This window comes from Diabrotica virgifera, chromosome 4 (assembly GCF_917563875.1).
Source record: "Diabrotica virgifera virgifera chromosome 4, PGI_DIABVI_V3a".
Lineage (NCBI taxonomy): Eukaryota > Metazoa > Arthropoda > Insecta > Coleoptera > Chrysomelidae > Diabrotica > Diabrotica virgifera.
In genome coordinates this window covers 179,336,161-179,350,369 of record NC_065446.1, presented here as the reverse complement: position 1 = coordinate 179,350,369, position 14,209 = coordinate 179,336,161, and the positions used below count along the sequence as shown (strand labels likewise).

Sequence of the window (14,209 nt, the reverse complement as noted above, 5' to 3'; positions counted from 1 at the left end):
TAAAGGAGTAAAGTGCCTTTTCCTCCCTTGAATGATTACTGCCCTCCGCTAAGCGTCGGGCAGTAAACTTCATTCTCGGGAGGAAAAGTAGCACTTTCCTCCCTTGTTATACAAATAGCTATTAATATTGTACAAAGAAAAAAGTCTTTAACAAATTTTTATTGCTAACTCAGTATTATTTTGTTATTTTTTTTATAAAAAATCTTTGGTGTCAATTTTTATTTATCACATCTAGAGAAAAAAAATTTTGAAAAAAATTGTTTATAACAAATTGACGAATATTTATTGTAAAAAGTGTCTTAGATGTTATGATTTTTATATGCTACCCTAACCTAAAAAAAAAACATGGAAATTGGTCCATTATTAACGAAGTTATTGCAAAGTACTATAGCACTACTCTTCATGCAAAAAGTTTTCATTTAAGGTCGCTACGAAAATTATTATTTTTTAAAATATTCTAAATCTATGTATAAATGATATTGTTGAGTCCTTAGTAGGGTTGATAAAATGACTCACGCACTTTAAAAGGTTAATATTGATAAATAAGCAAATTATGAATTTTTAAACTTGGAAAAGCTATCTCGGCAAAAAATGGATCTAGAAAATTTTTTCTTTTGTAAGTGTGTCAAAAACTACCAGAAACACGAATATCGAACAATAATTTTAAAATTTTTAATCTCAGTGATGTTATTAAAAAAACAAGTTTTAAACAAACTACACCAATTTTCAAACGCCATTTTTGAGGTGTGTTTAATTGAAATTTTCATTTTTCAATACATTTATCGAAAATATACATAGAATAAAAAATATTAGACCTTAAAAATTTGTATATTTTATGGGCAACAACCGCGTTTTGCAATTGAAAAAATGGTAATTTTTTATAAACAAATTAAATATCTCATAAACTACTTAATTTTTATCAAACTATTTTTTTTTTCATAGCGCAACTTTTTCTGCAAAACAAAATGTTTTATAGTGCTTATTTATAATGCAAATAATATTTTTTTGGAAATTTTGTTTTTCAATTTTGATTTACAATTATTTAATTTTTTTTAACTCCTTTATTCTGCAATCTATCAGTAATGACAATAAGCGTCTTTGCTGATAAATGATTATGACATGTACAGGATGCTCCATTAAGCACCCTGTTTTATAATGTAGCTATTGCGAACTTTGTGGCATTACCTCTAATATTTACAATATGTTATAATTACAAAAATATTAATTGTTTTTTCCATAATTAAGTATTTAATTAAGTATTTAATATACTTAATTAATAATTAAGTAAGGGGATTTTTCCGCATTCTCTATTTCATTTGTTTGTTTTCGTACGAGTGGTCGTCCAAACCAGTAACTTTGGATCTTTTGATCACTGAGTGTGTTTCAAAGATCTACATCTTTTGTTTTTAAAAAATATGTATATTACTAATTACTTAAACCTATTAATTAAGTCTCTTGGTTTTAATTTTTTAATCTTCTTTCTTCATGTTCATGTAAGTCTTCAAACAACCGCTTAGCTGACACTCTTTCGCGATATATGTTGCACTATATTCACTTATCACTTCTTGCACTGTTGAAATTGCTGTCTCGTTGGATCACGTAGTTGGGTACGTAGTATGGAGCATCAAGAATCAGCCTTATCGTCTTGTTTTGGAACCTCTGTATTATATTTAGGTTGCTATTAGAAGCTGCTCCCCAGAGCTGGATACTGTAGGTCCAAATAGGCTTTATAATGGCTTTGTAGACCATTAGTTTGTTTTCTAGAGACAACTTCGAGTTTCTGCCGATAATCCAATATAGACGGCTTAGCTTTAGTCCTAACTGTTTGCGTTTAGTGAAAATATGTTTTCGCCATGTTAGTCTTCTGTCTAGGTGAATTCCCAAGTATTTTACATCTTCGGCTTGAGGTAAATTGTGGTTGTTAAGTTGTACTGGTGGGCAAGTTTCTTTACGGAGTGTAAATGTTACATGTGTAAATTTTAGTTCGTTAGCTTTCATGCGCCATTTCGACAGCCATTTTTGTATCTTGTTAAGGCAGATTTGAAGTTGTCTTGATGCCATCTTTGGGTCTTCGTGTGAAGAGAGAGCAGCTGTATCGTCCGCAAATGTGGCTATTGTAACCATCGGTGTAGTAGGAAGATCACTTGTGTACAACAAATACAGGATAGGTCCGAGTACACTGCCCTGTGGTGCCCCTGATTTTATGGCGTTCAGAGAAGAGTATTCTTGGTTTTGTCTGACAAGGAAGTGTCTATTGGTTAGGTATGATTTTAGTGACAGGAAGTGGGGAGTTAGAAGTAGCTTATTAATTTTGTAGAAGAGTCCAATATGCCAAACTTTATCGAATGCTTGTGACGTATCAATAAATGCAGCAGAAAAATAACGTTTTTGTTGGAAGTCATCGTTAACCTTGTTAAGTATTCTATGTACTTGTTCGATAGTGCCATGTTTATTTCGGAATCCAAATTGGTAGTCTGGAATTAAGTGCATCATTTCTGTTATCGACTTCAGCTTTTTGACGTATATTTTCTCGAAAATTTTGTAGATAGTTGGTAGCTAGGCCGATAAGAGGTAACATCTTCTAATTTTTTGCCTGGTTTAAAGCATTTGGGTGTTGATTCCTGAAGCACTTTTCCTGTGATAAGATCATATGTGCTTTTTTAATGTCAAGTTCATTCATTATAATATTTCTGGTTTCACTTACTAGAATTTTTTTTATAGGCAGGTCCATTTGGAAGGGTGCATTAAGTGTTTCGGCTATTTCTTTATCTTCTGAATGCTGCTCTGGATCGTATGGATGGAATACTTTTTTTAAGTGTTCAGTAAAGACTTCTGATTTTTCTTTGTCATTTCTTGCCCATTTATTTCCGTTTCTAATTGGAGGATTAAACTGTTGAGATTGGTTAAGCTTTTTTGTAGCTAAGTATTTTCTATGGGAAATAAGCCACAATTTTACTAAAAAATGTTTCGAAGCCCAAATCGGGTTTCGTTGTCAAAATACAAAATACTATTAAAATAAACAAAAATGTTGTTGCTAAGTAAAAAAATTCTTCTAATAATTTATTTAATCTGACTCATTTATATTGGCAATTTAGACGTATATTATACATTTTAAAGTAGAAGACTTTAAAATGATATCGCCAATATTTATGAGTTGCTTTCCTGGGACGACTTTACTAAAAGATAGTTCATTCGATTACATTAAATCAATCCCAACTCAAGAATATCCGTAGAAAAAAAATCATAGCATGTGATCTGTCTTTAAAAAGACAACCAAATGCAACGATGACAGTAAAATTCTCGCGTTAGAGATTCCATAGTAAATCACGAGGGAAAACCAGGAAAAAACCTCGTGATACTATCCCGACATCGTAAGTATTTGGTCTTACATTTAATTTACCTTCAAAAAACTAATACCAAATTCTGACTTTAATATGTTTGAATTATAAATAATATTAATAATACATAGATATACAATAAGTAATACTAAAATATAAAATTTGTACTAACTCGATATGTTATTGACTTACTAATCGTGGTATTTTCTTTCTATTGACTTCCTCTTTCAGTATGGGTAACCACATCCTACTGCATTTTACCGAGGAATTTGCGACACAATTGGTTTCATTTAGCATAATTATTTCATTCGCAAATTCCTCGGTAGAATGCAGTAGGATGTGGTTACCCATACTGAAAGAGGAAATCAATAGAAAGAAAATACCACGATTAGTAAGTCAATAACATATCGAGTTAGTACAAATTTTATATTTTAGTATTACTTATTGTATATCTATGTATTATTAATATTATTTATAATTCAAACATATTAAAGTCAGTTTTTTGAAGGTAAATTAAATGTAAGACCAAATACTTACGATGTCGGGATAGTATCACGAGGTTTTTTCCTGATTTTCCCTCGTGATTTACTATGGAATCTCTAACGCGAGAATTTTACTGTCATCGTTGCATTTGGTTGTCTTTTTAAAGACAGATCACATGCTATGATTTTTTTGCGACGGATATTCTTGAGTTGGGATTGATTTCATGTAATCGAATGAACTATCTTTTAGTAAAGTCGTCCCAGGAACGCAACTCATAAATATTGGCGATATCATTTTAAAGTCTTCTACTTTAAAATGTATAATATACGTCTGAATTGCCAATATAAATGAGTCAGATTAAATAAATTATTAGAAAATTTTTTTTACTTAGCAACAACATTTTTGTTTATTTTAATAGTATTTTGTATTTTGACAACGAAACCCGATTTGGGCTTCGAAACGTTAATAAATTCATTTTTTAGTAAAATTGTGGCTTATTTCCCATAGAAAATACTTAATTATAAAAATGCCACAAGGAAATAGCTTTTTTGTAGCCCTCCATAGTGCGTAGTCTGAGGCTTCCGTTGGGGTTAGAGATTCTAAATAATTCTTAATGTTTTCATTTTTACTGTTCGATAATGTCTGTTTTAATTCTGTGGTAGCTCTGTTATATTTTCTTCTATTTTCTTAGGTTCTGTTTTTCATCCATTGTTTTCTCAGTTTTCTCTTAATATTTATTTTCTCTTTAATTGATTGGGGTAGTTCGTTTGCTTCTCCTTCTCGGTATATTATTGGAGTTGCGTTCCATGCTGCTTGCTGAATTTTTGTCGTTAGGTCTTCTGTCGCGACGTCTATATCATTTTCTGTTTTAAGTGGTATATTTAGTGATATTAGGTTATCTAAATTGTTTCTGTATTCATCCCAATTGGTTTTTTATTATATAATGTAGGGGGCATTTCTTTTTTTAACATCTTTGAATGTACTGTGATTATTATCGGGGAGTGATCGGAGGACAGGTCATCAGATCCTTGCATTTTTTAATATCTAGGCCTTTGATAGTTGCGAAGTCTAACAAGTCTGGAAGTTTATTGATGTCTAATGCTAATCTATTGATGTCTAATTGTTATTTGCATTCATTGCCTTTAATAGTTCTCGGCCTTTAGTGGTTGTTATACGTGATCCCCAAACGGAATTTTTGGCATTGTAGTCTCCGCCGGCTAGAAATTTATTGCCCAATGTCTTGAAGTATTCTTCGTATTGTTCTTGTTTATTGTTGTGCTTGGGCGGGCAGTAAATTGCAGATATGGTTAGTGGACTGGAGTCGTTTGTTATAGTTACGCTCGTGGCTTGTATGTGTTCTTTAGAAAATTTTTCTCTCTCGAAATGTTGAATATTATCCCGTATAATTACTGCTGTTCCTCCATGTGCCTTCTCGCTCGGATGTTTCGTCGTGTACACTTTGTATTTCGGTATACGGAAGTGGTGTTTTTCTGTACAGTGAGCTTCAGATAGAAGCAGCATGTCAAGGTTTTCAATATTTATATATGACTTTACTTCATCAATATGTTGTTGAAGGTCATTCCAGACTCCTATTTTGAACTTATATTGCGCTGCCATTATGCAAGTTTATTAATGACTGAATTATTTAAATAAATTAATTAATTAAGGGTCAAATTAATAAATTAATTTGATTAATTAATAAATTAATTTGACCCTTAATTTATTTAATTATTTAAATAAATTAAGGGTCAAATTTAATTTAGTAAGTCTTATATAAAAGATTGTTTCTTCAGTTTTGCAGAAAAAAATGTAAAAACCTTATGAAAAACATGAATTACCGTAGCAGTTAAAAAAGTAAATTTTGTGCAAAATTGCCCATTTTTAATTATTTAAACAATGATCCCCTCATATGAGTCATATACTTTCTTGAAAATATCTTTTGTTTGGACCTAAACTTTGATAAAAAATTTATTCCAATCTGTACGGAATTACATTTTGATTTTATTTTATTTTATTGGGCTATATGCTTCCCCTCCTCGGTCACATATCGTTTATTTTCTACAAATGACCCGACACCTAACATCGTCACTTGACATTTTTGGCGACCACAATTTGAAGTTAAGCATAATAGGATAATTAGTTTTTTACCGATATTTTTACAATTTATGTATAAAATGGATGTGGTATTAAGAACTGAGTTTCTAAAAATTCATCAAAATTTATTTTTTCATCCCCAAACGGATCAGAAAGGAAAAATCTATCCATGCTTTTAAACTATGAGGAGTAATTTAAATTTACCGCGCTGTAATGCTTGTTTGTAATTGGTCCAACCGCAGGCAAGTTTACTCCATGGAATTATGAAATTTTGACACGATTGACAATTAATATTCATAGGTTAATTAAGTTATATCGGCGATTTTTTGTGTTTTCTGTGTTATTCCTTAAATTTTTAAATTTTTAGTATGTATTTATATAAGAAAACTTTTGTTTTTATAACTCTTTAGCAACGTATTATTGTTATTAGTCTTATAAGTTATCCGATACTGATTACTGAATTACCATTACAGGCCGACATGGTCAACCAAAAAAGAAGATTAATCTGGTGATTTTTGACATTATTGGGTGTGAATCTGTGTTTTGAATTTACTCCTCTTAGTTTAAATATTTTCTCTAATTTATGTGGAATTATTGGAGATCTATAAAAACCACACTTACTATTTTGGCTATTAGTAGCACAATTAGGTAAATACGCATGATTTATTTACCATTTTTGATAAAATTTGTTATACAAACAATGACACTGACATTTCAAATAATCGCCAAAATTGTCATATTTCGCCGCTACTCACGTTGGCATCGTTTCGTGTATCATGGTCACGCACAGAACGAATAGCCATACATTAATTAAATTTAAATATGCATTTTTTTTAAGGAACCACTGTCAAAGGAAGAATTAGCGAAGAAAGCGTGGAGGAACGATGCCCTGTTAAGAGGAAAATTGTCATCCTCCGAATCCAATGATTCTGAAGCAGATAAAAAAGATAAAATTAAATCAAAACACAAAAGGTAAGGTGTGAATTGAGTAGTCCACTTGCAAACACAGCTATGTGTATGAACAATTAATTTGAGTAAAGTAAAAAATACATTTAACTCTTAATCCAAATAGAAAATAAATATTTTGCTTTGTGCTAATTTTGAAGAGATTAATATAGAATCGGTATGAGTCAAATAAAAAAAACACGTGTCAATAATAGTTTTTTTATTTAAATTTCAAAATTGAACATAGACAGTTTTGCATGAGTACACTCAATTTTCTTTTTTTTAAGTGAAAACTTCTTTAGGGACGTTGTGCGATTTTTGGATAGGAACCGTCATCGCGACCGTCATCGCTTATGCTATATATTATTTGTATGTATATATAAATTGTATAGAAGTATTAAAATTTAAAATAAATGTATAGCCTATTTTAGGATGGAGAAAAAAAGATTCATTTCGCGACCGTCATCTCTTCGACGAAATAAATTTTGTATGTATCTATATTATGCGTATCTATACATAAATTGTATAGAAGTATTTAAATTTAAAATAAATGTAAAACCTATTTTTCGATAGGGAAAAAGGATTTATTTCGCGACCGTCATCTCTTCGGCGAAATAAATTTTGTACGTATATGTATTGAAGTGAAAACTTCTTGAGGGTCGTTGTGCACTTTTTGGATGGGGAAAAAAGTATTAAATTAGCGACCGTCATCGTTTCGACGAAATAAATTTTTGAAGTGAAAATTTCTTTAGGTACGTTGTGCCCTTTTTGTATGGAGGAAAAGTATTGAATTAGGGCCGTAATCGCTTCGAAGAAATAAATATTTGAAGTGAAACTTATTTAGGGACGTTGTGCACTTTTTTTATGTAAAAAAGTATTAAATTAGCGACCATCATCGCTTCGACGAAATAAATATTTGAAGTGAAAACTTCTTGAGGGACGTTGTGCACTTTTTGGATTGTGAAAAAGTAGTAAATTAGCGACGGTTATCGCTTCGACGAAATAAATTTTTGAATTGAAAGTTTCTTTAGGGACGTTGTGCACTTCTTGGATGGGGAAAAAGTATTGAATTTGCGAGCGTCATCACTTCGCTGAAATAAATTTTGTACATATATAAATTATGTGTATGTATACATAAATAGCATAGGGCATACGCATCGCGTATATGATATAGGTATAGCACTTCTTTTAGGATGGGGTAAAAGCATTGAGCTCGTAATTTATATACTATAAGAAGTTTTCACTTCTGTCGGCACTCCCACGAGTGCCTTTAATTTTTTCACCTTGTAACTTATTCAAATAAACATTATAGGGATTTTCAGGGACTTTCCGCTCTCGGTAACAATGTAATCTTTTATTCTGCATTTAAATTTTTCAAAAATACTAATTAGTTTTCTCAGGATTCGAAAAAAAAAATGAATGCATTTAAATAGCATTGCAAGCAAATTTTGCGCATACCCACTTAATGTAGTGTTAATATATATTTATTCATTTAATTTAAAGTATGTTTTGTTTTTAAAATAAAAGTTATCGTTCATTTTGTGGAGTTTAATAAAAATAAAAGTCTTTCAATAATATTTAAGGGGCGGCAATTCGAAGACTTGCATCATATTGAAAAGAATGTACCGCACGGCTCTGATAACAAAAATCTATAAATATAATAGTAATGCTCACCGTTTCGATTTTTCACGTTCTCTTTTACATGTAGACTTATCTATAATCCTTTTACGCCCTTTCCTGTCTGGTGCCAAAGTTATTTCTTTTTAAACAAACTGGAACATGAAGTAAAATCACTTCTATGTAAAAGGTATATTTACTAAAAATTTTAAAAATCAAAATGGATTGAATAAAATATGTTCATCAGAACGTTTTTGAACCTATCGGTCCATCATCAGTGAATTTGAATACTTGAAAAATAGCCCCAGAACCAAATTCACTGATGATGGACCGATAGGTTCGAAAACGTTCTGATGAACATATTTTATTCAATCCATTGGGATTTTTAAAAATTTTAGTAAATATACCTTTTACATAGAAGTGGTTTTACTTCATGTTCCAGTTTGTTTAACTATAAGGTATACAGCCAACCCAGGGAACTACCCCTTTTGGTTTATTTCTTTTTCTTGATAATCCATTATATCAGTGGTTTTCAATGTTTTTGAGCCATGTACCACCAAAATTCTTATAATTATTTTTGGTACCACCTAACTGAAGTATCTATGGAGGTAGATAATCTGTTAACTACAAATATGCTGAATTTTGGCTGTGGTTTTGCGTTTTGTGTACCACCGCACCTAATGAAATGTACCACCAGTGGTACATGTACCACAGATTGAGAACCCCTGCATTATATTATTTCCCAGAAAACAGTAAATAAACAAATCTGAACACAACACGTGCGCGCATACGAAAAGATACCTACGTTTGCTGAGGTAACAACATGTCATAGAGCGCTGTTTGCAAGTTAACAGTCACATAGCAATTTTTGAAAGTGGATTTCTAAATAATATAGCGACATTTGCAAGAGTATTATGTTTTCTACCTCGTCTTATTCAGAATATAACCAGTTTGGATGGAGTATAATAATAATGACACGTTCATTTCAATAATGTCTACACATCGGCGCCATTAACGAAAATATATATTTTTTTAACATAGCGTGGTTTGCAAGTGGACTACTCAATTATTATAAATATAGTGAAAAAAAAAGAAATTAATTTATGGCCCGTGGGGGACGGCTTACAAATTATGCCACCACGAAAACACTGTCGACATGTCATATCCCCTCCATGTCAACCCTTCCAGCGGATAGGGAGATGTGTTATTTACGTTTAAAGACTACTAGTACGTTCTTTAAAGGTAAAATATTGCAAAACCTCTAAATTTTAAAGAACCGCTTGGATTGACATGAAATTTGTCATACACATAGCTAACAAGTCAAAGAAAAAAAATGATACTGTGCCGATGTTTGCTTTTGCCCTAAGGATGAGTTTCACCCCCTTTTGGGGGTGAAAAGTATATGTTCGAAATAAGTCCGGAAATGGATAAAATGACTAATTCTAAGCAACTTTTGTTCTATAAAGTTTTTTACCAAGTTAATACTCTTCGAGTTATTTGCGAGTGAATATGTTAATTTTTCTACAAAATAACCACGTTTTCAGACCGTTTTTCGTAAATAACTCAAAAAGTAAGTATTTGGTCGAAAAAAAATTCTTATCAAAAATATAGCACGTAAAAAAATGAAAAACATGGTGTATATGTTACGGTAAGTATGATTAATTGGAAATTATTAATAATTACCGGTTACTATTAATACAAACCGAATAGCTAGGTAAAAGTAATAAATATGCCAGAATTAATCACATCGACCGGTAATTATTAATAAATGCCGGATTAAAACTGTAAATGTGATAAATTTCAATAGCGTTAAGTGCGTGGAAGATTGCGGAGTGTAGGGAGGTTTATTTTTATTAGTCACTGCGACATCCCAGAGCTAAATACGGCGCATAGCGCATACCATCCATCTATAGTCGGAAGCGGCCACTGTGTAATACACTATTTAACGTATTAAATACATAAGGCTAAAATAGGATTAAAAACAATCTTACCTCCTGGTACTATATCCGAAATAAGAAGAAGATTTAGAAGCGATAATAGCAGATCATTCTGATGATGGAGCAAAGCTTCGTGGTGAAAACTTAACAGTACAACCGAGGATACACAGTTAGCGAATATTGAAGATACAGGTAACACTAACAGCCCAATCGAACATAATGCGTTTGCGATAATTGCTGTCAATGAGGAAGACAATGCCAGTATTGGCGTTAAAGAAAATGAGAGAGACGAAAAAGATGGCACTACAATTACGAGCCCCTTCCCATTTCAGTTGGCCCACCTTTGGAATTTGCAGTTTATGACGATTACCATAAACAAGTGATAATCAACATATTTTTATAAGTTCCCATATTAATTATTATTGCATTTTTTACTAATATTTATTGAAAACGTTACAATTAATGTCAAATAGATTTTGTGATATTATAAAGCCTATTGCCGTTTTAGTGCGGCCGATATGTGAAACAATTGCACATTTAATGATACAAGCAGATAATTTGCACAACATATACTACACATATAAAGGTTTGCTTTTAGATATGAGGCCATTTCAGATTTTGCCTTTTACAAAAATGGCGGGCATTCAAAATGGCGGCTATACATATGTGTTTAATAGTACCATAACTTTTGAACGAAAAGCCCGATTTCAACCAAATTTGGTATATAGGTTCTCTTTTTGATTTATAAGATGGATGTGGTGAACCAGAAGAATCACTTTACCAGAAGTTGTGTTTTTACTGGTTGCTTATGTAAAAATATGTTTTTTTTTTCAATTTTTTTCCTCTGTATATATTTATTTTTCAAAAAGGTAATACCGCAATTGACAAGAGCATAAAAATATTTTGTAGGAAATATTTTGAACTTTTTAGTTATGTTAATTACCATTTAATAAATGCATAACGTATCTTCACATGTACCTATGTGTGGCAGATTCGTGCAAATATTATAAGAATTATTGTGCATTTAATGGTAGAAGCATATAATTTGGACCACATATACTACAAATATCAAGGTTCAAATTTAGATATAAGGCCATCTCAGATTTTACCTTCTACAAAAATGGCGGGCATTCAAAATGGCGACTATACATACGTGATTAATAGCACGATAACTTTTGAACTAAATGTCCGATTTCAACCAAATTTGGTATATAGGTTCTTTTTTTGATGTGTAAGACCAAGGTCCTGAACCGGAAGAATCGATTTACCAAAAGTTGTTTTTTACTGATTTTGATGTAAAAACATGTTGTTTTTTTACCAATTCTTTCACCCCGTATATATTAATTTTTCAAAAAGTTAATACCGGCTTTGAAAAGAGCGTAAAAAAATTTTTAGAAAATATTTGGAACTCTTTAGTTATGTTAATTACCAATTAATAAATGCATAACGTATCTTCACATGTACCTATTCGCCCATGTACGGCAGATTCGTGCAAATAATATAAGAATTATTGTGCATTTAATGGTAAAATCATATAATTTGGACCACACACACTGCACATACAAAGATTCAAATTTAGATATGAGGCCATCTCAGATTTTGTTTTTTACAAAAATGGCGGGCATTCAAAATGAATCTGCCGCACATAGGTACATGTGAAGATACGTTATGCATTTATTAAATGGTAATTAACATAACTAAAAAGTTCAAAATCTTTCCTAAAAAATATTTTTACACTCTTTTCAATGGGGGTATTACCTTTTGAAAAATTAATATATACAGGGTGAAAGAATTGAAAAAAAAAATAACATATTTTTACATAAAAAAACAGTGAAAACACAACTTCTGGTAAACCGATTCTTCCGGTTCAAGACCTCGATCTTATTCATAAAAAAAAGAACCTGGATCCCAAATTTGGCTGAAATCGGACTTTTCGTTCAAAAGTTTTCGTGCTATTAGTCACATATGTATAGCCGCCATTTTGAATGCTCGCCATTTTTGTAAAACCAAAATCTGAGATGGCCTCATATCTAAATTTGAACTTTTGTCTGTGTATTATATGTGGTCCAAATTATATGCTTCTACTATTAAATTCACAATAATTCGTATAATATTTGCACTGATCTGCCACACATGGGTACATGTGAAGATACGTTATGCATTTATTAAATGGTAATTAACACAACTAAAAAGTTCAATATATACAGCGTGTCTACTTGAGTTGGAAACATATGGGAAACTTTTTTATTATTAATTTTACGAAAAAAAGTTATTCTTTATAAAAAGTTCTGCATGCCCCAAAACCTAAGATTCAATTATCAGATATCAAATTTTCTCAATATTATACGAGGTATGTCAAAAAATATGAATTTCGGCTAAGGGTAAAGTACCTTTATTTCTCTCAATATCGAAAATTCTTATGATAAAAAGTTGTTTGGAATTAAAAACTAAGATGAAATATGCAATTACATGCTTCTTATTGAAAAAAAATATATTTTTCTCGAATTTATGGATACCCAACATCGTTTTTAATTATTACAAATATCATAACTCGTTTATTATTCATTTTACGAAAAAAAGTTATTCTTCATAAAAAACTTTGCATGGTCTAAAATCTAAGACACAACCATGATATATCAACTTTTATTAATTTTATACGAGGTGTGTCAAAAAATATGAAATTCGCTCAATATTATAGCACCTTTATATTTCACAGTATTTCAATTAGAAGGATGTAATTGCATATTGACACATAATTTTTAATTCTAAACAACTTTTTTAATAACCGTTTTCAATATTGTGAAAAATAAAGGTACTTTACTCTTGAGTGAAATTCATATTTTTTGACATAACTCGTATAAAATTAATAAAATGTCATATCTGTTGGTTGAATCTTCGGTCTTAGGACATACAGAGATTTTTATAAAGAATACCTTTTTTTCGTAAAAGTAATAATAAAAGAGTTATCGTATGTGTAATGAATAAAAACGAAGTTAGTATCAATAATTTTTGAGAAAAATTTGGAAAATATTTTTTTCCAATTAGAAGCATGTAATTACATATTTGAGCTTGGTTTTTATTTCCAAACAACTTTTCATAATAAGAATTTTCGATATTGAGAGAAATAAAGGTACTTTACCCTTAGCCGAAATTCATATTTTTTGACATACCTCGTATAATATTGAGAAAATTTGATATCTGATAATTGAATCTTGGGTTTTGGGGCATGCAGAACTTTTTATAAAGAATAACTTTTTTTCGTAAAATTAATAATAAAAAAGTTTCCCATATGTTTCCAACTCAAGTAGACACGCTGTATATTTCCTAAAACATATTCTTACGCTCTTTTCAATGGTGGTATTACCATTTTGAAAAATTAATATATACAGGGTGAAAAAATTGAAAATAAATTATTTACATAATATAAAATTGTTTTACATATAAAACCAAGAAAAACACAACTTCTGGTAAACCGATTCTTGATCTTATAAATCACAAAAAGAACCTATGTACCAAATTTGGTTGAAATCGGACGTTTCATTCAAAAGATATCGTGCTATTAGTCACATATGTATATAGTCGCCCATTTTGAATGACCGCCATTTTTGTAAAAGGCAAAATCTGAGATGGCCTCATATCTAAATTTGAACCTTTATATGTGCAGTATATGTGGACCAAATTATATGCTTGTATCATTAAATGTACAATTCGTATAATATTTGAACGAATCTGCCGCACTATTTGTCGGGATAAAGTCATCGATGGGAATGAGTGAAGGTAAAATTATGGATGAGA

At 30.8% G+C, this 14,209-nt stretch overlaps 1 protein-coding gene across 3 annotated transcripts in view; it reads left to right on the top strand.

The window, feature by feature from the left end:
- LOC126883268 (transcriptional regulator ATRX-like) overlaps nt 1-14,209 on the top strand; it is a 442,769-nt gene that overhangs the window by 183,112 nt on the left and 245,448 nt on the right. For all 3 annotated transcript variants that reach the window (XM_050648594.1, XM_050648595.1, XM_050648593.1), the window contains one exon: nt 6,754-6,887. In XM_050648594.1, coding sequence (XP_050504551.1) covers nt 6,754-6,887 — 134 coding nt within the window. The remainder of the gene's footprint in view (nt 1-6,753; nt 6,888-14,209) is intronic.